The 10,782-nt window shown below is 37.6% G+C and overlaps 1 protein-coding gene across 2 annotated transcripts; it reads right to left on the bottom strand.

Moving 5' to 3' along the window:
* Window positions 1-253: 253 nt before the first annotated feature.
* Window positions 254-6,259, bottom strand: LOC125499072 (protein PLANT CADMIUM RESISTANCE 7-like). 2 transcript variants are annotated; one of them, XM_048647495.2, is made up of 4 exons: window positions 5,987-6,259; window positions 5,749-5,820; window positions 1,488-1,694; window positions 254-720 (listed from the first exon to the last, which is right to left on the bottom strand). In XM_048647495.2, the coding sequence occupies exons 1-4, from the start codon at window positions 6,087-6,089 to the stop codon at window positions 560-562; spliced, it is 543 nt and encodes a 180-aa protein (XP_048503452.1). In that variant the 5' UTR covers window positions 6,090-6,259; the 3' UTR covers window positions 254-559. The 2 variants fall into 2 exon arrangements, with proteins under 2 accessions (XP_048503452.1, XP_048503453.1); XM_048647496.2 differs by having other exon boundaries at window positions 254-653; window positions 5,987-6,223.
* Between the last annotated feature and the right edge of the window lie 4,523 nt (window positions 6,260-10,782).

The raw sequence follows: 10,782 nt of genomic DNA on the forward strand, positions 1-10,782 counted from the left end.
ATATATATATATATATAATATATATATATATAATAATAATAATAAAAAAAAATAAATAAAAATTTAGTTTGGGCAGTGGTTAGGATCTGGGTATTTGAGAAGTGGACCTTTACCATACCCTTACAGTCGTAGGGTTTAAGAAATTAAGACCCATACCCTTCGATTAAGGTAGGATATGGACGGATTCATTTAGGGTCCTGGACTTATTACCATCTCTGTTTGTAACTAAGCCACTCCGTAGCAAAAAAAAAAGTATGCAGCAATCAACCTTAAATTATTGGCACACATATGATAACATTGTCTTGTACAGTACATACATAGTAATCAACCTTTAATTATGAAGTGCTTAACATAGTTATGTATATACAATGCATAGGACACTTTTTAAGAGCAAAAGAAAGCTGCAGAGGTATACAACCAACGATTGCATCGCCAAACAAACCCCGCAATACGTCGAAGTTTAAAGCTTGATATATTATAAGTACATAACATGACCGTGGCAGATCACATGGACATAAATTCATTATATCATAAACGTGAGGACTGAGGAGGTAGATATTTACGGAATCAGAGCTAGCAACGAGCCATGCGGGTGGGAATTGGTGGCTCTTTCAGTCCTTCTCCATTCCATTTCTCCATATTGCCTTCCCAACCTATTTTGCATTTTAGTAACATCACTTGCATGATCAATGTGAACATATACGCAGTTCCTGTTCTTTTCTTATAATTTATATTATAAAAAAAAATTATTAGCAAGAGCCTCAAAAATGTATTGATATAAAAAATTAACCACTTTGCTTTAGATTTTTGGCCTTCAAAAAAAAAAAAAAAAACTTGTAGATTATGTTTCAATTTTGATTTGTCTTAAACTAAACACGACTATAACTTTTGCAAGTTTGATATATTTTGTAATGCTTTGTTGAAAAATAAACTCTAGTGTAGGACTATAGGTAATGTGATTTGATAGATTATTTATCAAGAAAAATCATTTTGCATGCAATACTAATTAAGGTTACAATTTTTATCTTACATTTAGATGTAGTTTGAACATGACGCACACTCAACACTACTTTATTGCATCTTTGTTTATTTGGAGGGATTCAGATGAGCAAATAAACTAAACAGACTATCAAAAAAATGCATAGACGAGCAAAAAGTACTGCATGTGACATGTACAATGAGTTACATTTCTTGATTAAGGTAGTTGAGTAAGCCACGACTTCTCCGGCAAAAATAAGTGGAACAAGAACTTTTAGAGAATTGTATTTTATGACAAATTACTTTAACTCTGATCTATATATAGAGTTAAAATCAAAAGAATCCCACTAAAGAAAAAGAAAGTCTTGTTAAGATGTTACCCTACCTATGTTACGTAGATCTTCTAATACTAGCTACTGATGTACCTTAAATGAAAAGGATGCAACTTCATTCAAATCTTTTTTTTTATCAATGCAACTAAAAATCATTGGGGCGGTGAGTAAGATTACCTAAAGAAGGATCTGCTCCACGATTCTTAAGCTCACGATACTCTTGGGTGAGGCCACAAATGCAGCAACAATCATGAACAAGACAATCATTATGTGGCTCTTCTGGCAGTTTAAACATCTCTCTCAGTCTTCTTCTATACCCAGCCGCGTACATTGCTCGGCATCCTGAAGGAAGTATAGCATAACGGAAGCATGCTTTCTGCTTCGCTGTACACGTTTTGTAATAACGCAACCATAACATTATTAGTACAAACTTTATTGTTTATACAGCAACCTTGCACATTGATATTGTCTACGCGAAGTTTATATTATTGCTCATTTGAGTTATGTTATAGGGGGCGTTTGGTTCACATAGTGGTATGAGTTTAAAATGAGGAATGAAATCAAGGTGGTATAGTTTTGGAACTTGATACCTAATATCATGTGTTTGGTTTTTATTTGGGAATGAAATTTTTTCTTCTATTTAATACCTAGAGGTATTGGTATGAGCCAAACCCACCCCCATTGGGTTTCTAAACCCCATACTTTATGGGTTTGAGATATGAATTTTAAATCTATTAAATAATAAAACAAACACTAAGTATGGGTTTTGCTCATTCTAAACCCACAGCTGATACCAGAATCATGTGAACCAAACGCTCTCTTAGAGATTTCCAAATGCGAGAAAGTTAATATAAGCGACTGGAGTTAGGTGTACTACGCACAAAGTATACCGTACATCTGAATTAAGTGAATATATTGAGCCATGATCAACTATTTATTCTCTTCTTCTTCTCTAGAATCCATCCTTTAGTTTTTTTCTTTTTCTAAATTTAGCCACACAGGCTCATTGATATTTTGCTATGACCACGTATTGTTCTTATTATAGTATGACAAACAAGAATGATAGAAAGCATGCCATTAGGTTTATCTTAAAAGGCTACTTTTATTATATCTTCTTCATATTTTTATATAATAGTGATCAATGGTCAAGTCAGACGTTAAATACATTGTGAAAAACCGCACCTTGTAATCATGTTGGAATCAAAATTTTACATTCTACCACATCTATTGCTTATTGATAACTACGTACACTTGGTTTTTTTTGGTCCTTATATGAATTTCTTTTGTTAATGGGGGCATGTTCCCTTAATCAGTTAATCTTAATTTTTTAATTTTTCGAATAATAAAAGAAGTTCAGAAAAAAGTCAAGAAAAGTTAGAAAAAGTTTGTTTTTTCATAAAGATGTAGAATAAAGTTCATGTATAGAAATCCAGAATAAATAAGAAGAAAAGTTAAGGAAAGTGAAGAATTGTTCTATAAAAATAAGAATAATTCATAGAAATTAGAAAAGTTCAATGAAGTAAGAAAAATTAATAAAGTTTAGAACAATAAGGAAAATTCAAAAAAAAAAAAAGTAAAAAGTATAGGAAAGTTAAGAATAATAAGGTGAAAAAAACACATGTAGTCATCATGTGGGGTTCTTTTTGAAATCTTGATACTATTTATGAGTAAATTAGTGAATGTTTCGGCCTCCCGGTCGATCCCTTGGTTGTTACTTTTTGTATTTCTTTTTCTCTAGTGAGGAAAAATTAAAGTAATGACATAATAAGTAATTGATGATATTTTGAAAAAAAACCCTTAAAGTTTGGGGATAAAGCAACAGATAAACTTTCTACATGGAATTGGAGTAAGAGTTTATATCTACAATAGTCTCTTGTTATCATAAAAAGGTTAGGTATCTAACTACTTGTGTAAATCTTCTAATGAGATATAATTATACAACCTTATGATATTTAATTTTGAAATACTAAACAATGGTGTTATGTCTGATTCCTGTTTAAACTTTTCATTTCAACGATCACGTATTCGATACTTTGTAAATATACAACATTAATTTTTTAATTGAGGGTGTGACTTGGAAATAAAACAATTGCATTAGAGAGAGTGCCACGTGACACACAAATTTTCTTAGGCACATCTTTTAATATATTAATATAGATATAATCTTTTAAAATCTTCACAATAAATAGATGAAAAACATAGTCATGTGCATTGGCAAAATTGAAAAGTGAATGAAAATAGGAAAAACTCTATAGAACGATGGGAGTATATCATTCAAATAAATTTACGATATCTAATAAGATCACACATGATAGTGTTTTAATATTTATTTTCGTAAATTTTAAATCAAAGTGTAGAAATTTTGACTATAAAAGGAAAAGTATAACCATTAAAAAATAATATGGAGGTAGTAATTCACAATTCCAAATATTCCAAGTTCATGGCAAACCTATAGTAGGAACCAAAAACATTTGGCCAATATTGAGCAGGTTTTTCATAGTTATCCACACGGCCATAATATACCACATTTGTTTTTTTTAATAATTAATTAGTTTGTAAGCTTGGACTATGTTCCATATAATTATAATTTTTATTTATTAATATTTTACTTTATTAAGCATTATTTGCTTTAGTGGTTAATACTTTGATATAAGGTTGAAGTCATGAGATCGAATCTTATATCATGCTTCTTATGATTTGTTATTGTATGTTAATACATGAAGTAAACACTCTCAGAGACGGTGCCACTTGGCACAGTTTCTTGTTTAGAAACACGTTTTCATATATTTGTATAGATTATCCTTATCATTTTGTGATTTACTGTGCTTTTTTTATCCATACATTAATATTTGTGAAATTCCCACTAGTGGCCTCTTATTCTTGAGAATTCTTAATGGTATATTCAACTTTTTTTTCTTCCCGTTGTTAGGCCCCAATTTTTCTAATTTACCTAAACATAGCATTAATGAGGCTTAAACGTTTATTTCATATTTAATTTTAAAACTTATTTTAAGTTTTTCCTAAGTCCTACTAACCATGCTTTATTTAAGTCAAAAAGTAGGTCAACATTAATCTTTGTGATGAATCCTAACATATGTTGGTATATTTTATATAGTTATTACTTATTAGTATGCAAATTTTTCATGTGCTTTCTAATATAGTGAAATATTCACTATTCTATGACTTTTTAAATATATAATACATACCCAAGAGAAAAATTACACAGTGATGAATTTGCCCACAGATCTTTATAGAAAAAAAGAACAACAGAGGTGAGTTATAGTCACAAGACAACACGTTCTATAATGGGAAGGGGGGGTTAAGCTGGAGGGAAAGTGAAGATATAAATCGAGATTTGTTTTTGTTACCCAGACAAATATTTTGACCTAAATAAATCATGGTTAGTAGGGTTTAGGCAAAACTTAACAAAGTATTAAAATTAAATATGAAATTCATATTTAAGTCTAATTATTGCTACATTTGGGTAAATTAGGAAAATAGAGGCCTAGCACTGGGAAGAAAAAAAAAAAGTTGAATCTACCATTGGAAATTATCAAGGATAGGAGCCTACCATTGAGAATTTCTCTTAAAATATTTAATTGCATATTATTAAAAAATTAATTGAAATTTGGCATATTAATTAGGTATATAGATTGAAACAATATCTATTTTTTTTTTTTTTTTACTTTATATAGATATTTATATTAGCAAGAATTTATTATAAGTTTTATAAATTTTGGCCACTCGGTGAAATAATATTAAATGGATGTTATACTTCACCATAACGCAAGTCTTCTTTTTTTTTTAGAAATAAAATAGGGGTATGGTTATTATTGTTTCTTTATTCTTATACTAGTCTTATATGTATGCAATGCATGCGATAACGTGTCGTATATAACAAATGAAGTAGAAAATAAAATTAATTGGGTAGAAAAACTGTTTTTACATTTTATTTTCTCAAAAAACTGATGTTCAGTTTAAATGTCCTACTTTTCATTATTCAAATGAAACAGTTAGTTATCCTCTATTTTTTTTTTCTTTTTTTCCTTTTTCTTTTTTTGGTGTCTCCCATGTGTTGCCTTATATAATAGAGATTAAAATAATTCACTTGTATCAAAATACAAATTTAGATGAAACAAAAACAAGCTAATTTGATTGTAATTTGTTATTCAGAAAATAATATTCACATCCACTTTGAGCTGGCTATTGTTCAAAGTCTTTTAGACAGCTTAATTAATGTCATTAAGACAGTATTATAATAGATATAGCTAGTCTCACGATCAACTAATTGAATAAAATAATATATAAATATATATAAGCGGCAATGAGACATATTCAAAGGTTCCCTACAACGAATCGGGAGCAACTAAAAGGTCAACCATCAAATTCGAAAAAGATCACATAATAAGATGATAAGATATACAAATAGTTTGCTTACATGTAGTGCCTCCATCAATGATTTCAGCAATCTCTCCCATGGTGATGCAAGGGCAAAAACAGGTTTTGAGGCCTACAATAACATAGAGAAATTAAGTATAGAATACTTACATATACATAGACTGAATGCAAAATAAAACATAATGCAAACAATAAAATTGTGACCATTATTATTTTCTAAGAGGCAAAAAGAAAATGAATGGGAAGAGAACAAAACAAGGATAGAGCTTTAGTATTACAATGATCGCGATCCTCGAAGCAGTCATTAAAGCCAGTAGTCCATTGTCCTTCAGGAGGAAGCTGGGATAGCTTAGATGGGGCTTCAAAGTTGTACGAAGACATTATTATGTTGAGTAGTAAGGCTGAGTTTAGACAGGATGAGCCTAGTTGTAAGCCTAAGCTACCCTAAGGTTATTTATATGGGGTTATTTATAGTACGTAAGTACCCTTCACAAAAGAAAGAAAAAAGTATGTAAGTGGATCACATGAATTTCCAAGAAAATGAAATTATGAGTTTAATGTAATATTTTAGGTAAAACTTAGAGGAAGTTAGTTGAAACAAGTTAATGGACTTGACTGGTACAATGTGTAAGACTAAGTCCTTGTATGAGAAGGATTTTTTTTTTCAATTGGTACATGGAGGTCCTAGAGAAATCCCTATCGCAGGAAAATAACACTTAGAACAGCAATTAGTAAAATCGCTATTTCAGGAACACCACTAGGAAATAAATACAAAATACATAAAATAAAAATAAGTAGAACCTAGATCTAGCTTTACTAGGAAGCAGTACAATAAGCTTTTAGGAGAAGCTAACTACATAACACAAGATCTAAATCCTAAAGAAGCACACAGGATTTAAATCTTCTAAAAAAATTTGTTTTCATCATGGCAACAACCACCACACGGCGGCTAGGGTCTTAGACAAGTGCAGTGAAACACCGTTTTTTGGGCTAAGTCTAGTCAGACAAACCTGGTCAGACTCCGAGCAACCACCTCACGGCAGGTGGGCTGACATTGGCGACAACGGTCAGAGTCGATGAAGAACAATCGACTGGGGCAACTCGTCTTCGTGGCGGTTAGATCGCCCCACCAACGAAGAGTGATAGATGAAAATTTTCAGATCTGAGATAGTCGAGTGGAGTAGCGTTGGAAAAGGCGGAGGACGAGGCGTTAGGAGAAGCGGTGTGAGGGTCTTTGAGAGAGGCGGTGGGAGGGGACTTAGAGAATCCTAGAGAGAAGGGAGTGCCCTTCTCTCTAGAATTATCCTTTCTGAGAAAGAAAAGAACTTGTTGATATTGTCCCCTTGCATAAGAAGGGTTAGGATATCACTTAGCAACCAAAGCTTGTTTAGGGTTTTTTCTCTAAACGAAAGCTTGTTTAGCTAGTATAGTTTGCTAGTAAATTAATTCTATCTACATCATTGTTATTATAACTTAATTCCTATAAAATTGATCATTGTTTGGGCTTATGTTAAGCTTTGGCCCAAATATGAGAAATAAGAGGCCCAACAGGTGATTTAGCCTCAAGAAGCCCACCCAAGGGGTGCCTTCCAGCTATAAGTGTCTTCCAGCTGGTTTGATAGTTGGGGGCCTTGGAGCACTATAAATCCTGGTTCCCTCATTAATGAACATGTATTGAATTCTTACCTAACAAACCAGAGCATCTCTCTCTAGACTTTATATTTGTAGCTTGATCATCAACTGACTTGAGCGTCGGAGAGGCGATCCCAGAACCAACTCTGGGGCAGTCTAACCTTGTCTTTTGCAGGATTTTGATGTACGGACAATTGACTCAGGACTGTGAGATCTGACCCGGTACCTAATCAGCATACTTTAAACATACTCAATTTCTAAGCAGAAACAGTTTGGCGCCGTCTGTGGGGAAAGTACAAGTTATTTCGCCACCAATCAGTAATATTCACTTCATTAGCTACTCAGCATCAGCTCTGGTTTCGTTGCCAGTCTGCAATGGCACCAACAACCAAAAACACTCGTGGCAAGCAACAATCCGCCCAAGCTCAGAGGTCCGAGACGGGGCCTCTCGCCACCGCACAACAGAAGATCCGGACAAGATTCCTCCCCGGCTCGTTGGTCTCCCACTGTCCAAACCATGGACCCTAACCAGGAGCCCTCCCAAGGGGATAGTTGGTCACCTTCTCGGCAGATACAGCATGCCGACCCCCAACCGCTGCTCCCAGCAGATATCGCCTTCATTACGACTCAGCTTCAGGAGACTCTGCAGTGCAATATCATGGATATGATGGCTGCCTTCCGACAGGGGCAAACCACATTCAACCCTCCCAACCTGCCGGAGCCAAGAGAGCGCGTCCTGGTGTGTTCACAAAGAGAAGAGCACAATCCTCGCTCGCATGGGGATCCGCCTAGCCGGCAACGATCCGATACCAGGCAGCCTAGTCGCCAAGACAGGGAGAAGTCAGGTCGAGGCGAGCATGTTTCGCCCAAGGAGAAATTGGCTCGCCAGGGGTCGGCCCGCCAGCGCGAAGAAACTCACATTTCCAAGTCTCCAAGGGGAGACCCCAGGCGCATGCCCGAAGACGCCAGGCATTTTCTTATCAGAAACGCCTCAGCCAAGGGTATGACGCTCGAGACCTCTTGAACTAAAAATCCAATCAGCGAGAGGGGCAAGGCGACTCAGCCCACTCCAGACAACATTGGTTAAGTAGTGGCGGTCTTAAGTTCATGATCCCATTCAGCCAAGAAATTCTGGGGACTCCCACCCCTGGGAAAATTAAGACCCCCCTCATCGAGAAATTCGCGGGGGTACCCGACCCGAATGACCATATGGCCGCCTACAAGGCCCAAATGAGTGTGTAGACCAGCTGCGAAGCCACGTGGTATCGTTACTTTCCCACCACTCTTAAGGGTCTCGCCCTTAACTGGTTCCAAGAGCTTCCCGCGGGAATCATTACCGACTTCTCGATATTGGAAGACCTGTCCATCCATCGATTTGTGGCAGGAAAGAGGCAAATGAAGAATCGCTGAAGGTCACAGACATACAAGACGCGGTGGCCTTTGCCGCCCTGATGTTTGGGCTTCAACCTGGTCGGCTCAAATGGTCCCTGGCCGGAAGTGAAGTTAAAACCTTTTCGGAAGCCATGACCAAGGCCTAAAGGTTCATCCAGGCGACAAACATATGTTGTCACTCAGATGATGGAAGCAAGAAGAGGAAAGATGACGGGAATCACAAAGATCAACCAAAGCAACAAAAAAAAGGAGGTCGGTCAGATCGATTCAGCGACCATGGCAACGATCCTCGATTTAGCAAGAATCGAAGGGAGATTTACCTGGACATTAAGGATAAAACCTGGCTCCCCTAGCCACCGCCTATTAGGACGTCCTCCTCTCGGAGGGACAAAAGCTTGTGGTGTGAGTACCACGAAGAGTGTTGACATATCACCAAGGACTGCAGAGAACTCAAAAAGTCTTGGACAACCTAGCGGAGCAAGGCAAGCTCAACCGCTATCTAATGCATACAAGTGAAGAGAAGGGCAAGCAAAAGGTGGGTCAGTGGAACAGCGGGGACGCCAAAGGCTTCATCGGAGTCATAGCTGGTGGCTTTGCCTCTGGAGGCCTAACCGGACGATCCCATAAAGCCCACCTTCAGAGTCTCAAGCATCAGGTGCTTGATGTCCAAAATCCCCGACCCGATTGCCCTGTGATGACTTTCGGAGAGTCGAGTCGAAAACTACATACCCCCCATCATTACCCTCGAGTGCCTCCGAAAACTAAAGTACAACGAGCAGGATGTCACACCCCTGAATCAGCCACTCATAGACTTTGGGGGTAACTCAGTGCACCAGTCGGCAAAATAAAGGTACCCACTCTGATGGGTGGGAAAGGCATTGGGCAGAAGCCTACCGATCGACTTATTGGTGGTAGACATCCCTTTACCTTACAACATAATAATGGGGAGACCCACCCTCAACAAAACCAATGCTGCCATCTCCACCTACCAGCTCCTTATGTAGTTCGAAACTGATGACGGTAAAGTGGGAAAAATACAAGGAGATCAGCAAGCAGCAACGGAGTGCCATGTAAATAGCCTCAAAAATAAAAGTGACGTCCAAAAGGACTCGAAAAAGAGAAAGCGAGAAGAGGGTTATCCCTCAAGCAACCTCGGGGTATATATCACGGAAAACCCCAAACAGTATGAGCGCCCTCAAACAGTCGAAGAAGTTGAAGAAGTAATGGTCGGCACAGAGCCCGGTCGGACAGTAAGAGTGGGCAAAGCTATGGACTCTCTAACAAGAGAAGAAATCATCCAAGTACTCATGGAGTACCAAGACGTATTCGCTCATGAAGCCACGGAGATGCTCGGGCTCGACCCCAAAGTCATGTGCCATGAGCTGAACATTAAAGAGGGGTTCAGGTCGATCAAACAGAAGCTGAGGCACCAAGGTCCAGAAAGGAACGTTGCGGTCGCCACCGAAGTTAAAAAACTACTCGAAGCAGAGTTCATACAATAAGGCAGTACTCAGAATGGCTAGCCAATGTGGTGTTGGTCAAAAAATCGAGTGGGGCCTGAAGAATGTGTGTGGATTTCACGGATTTGAACAAAGCTTGTCCAAAAGACAACCACCCCTTGCCCAAAATCGATAGGCTGGTCGACTCCACTACAGGCCACACCTCCTTAGCTTCATGGATGCGAATGCCGGCTACCATCAAATACCAATGGCCGAGCAAGATAGGGTTCATACTACCTTTATCACCCCTAAGGGGTCTACTGCTACAAGATGATGTCATTCGGACTCAAAAATGTCAGGGCTACGTATCAACAGACGGTCAACAAGATCTTCAACGACCAGCTGGGTCAGAACATGCGAGAAGTGCAACGCCTAACCAGTTGCTTAGCTACGCTCGGACGCTTCCTTTCTCGGTCGGCAGATAAGAGCCTGTTCTTTTTCAAAGCTCTAGAAAGGAAAGAGTTCGCTTGGGATGATGAAGCCGAGCAGGCCTTTTCCTCCCTCAAGGAGCACCTGTCGACCCAACCAAAGCTCATCTCCCCTTTGCCGGG

Source organism: Beta vulgaris, chromosome 6 (assembly GCF_026745355.1).
Source record: "Beta vulgaris subsp. vulgaris cultivar EL10 chromosome 6, EL10.2, whole genome shotgun sequence".
Taxonomy (NCBI): domain Eukaryota; kingdom Viridiplantae; phylum Streptophyta; class Magnoliopsida; order Caryophyllales; family Amaranthaceae; genus Beta; species Beta vulgaris.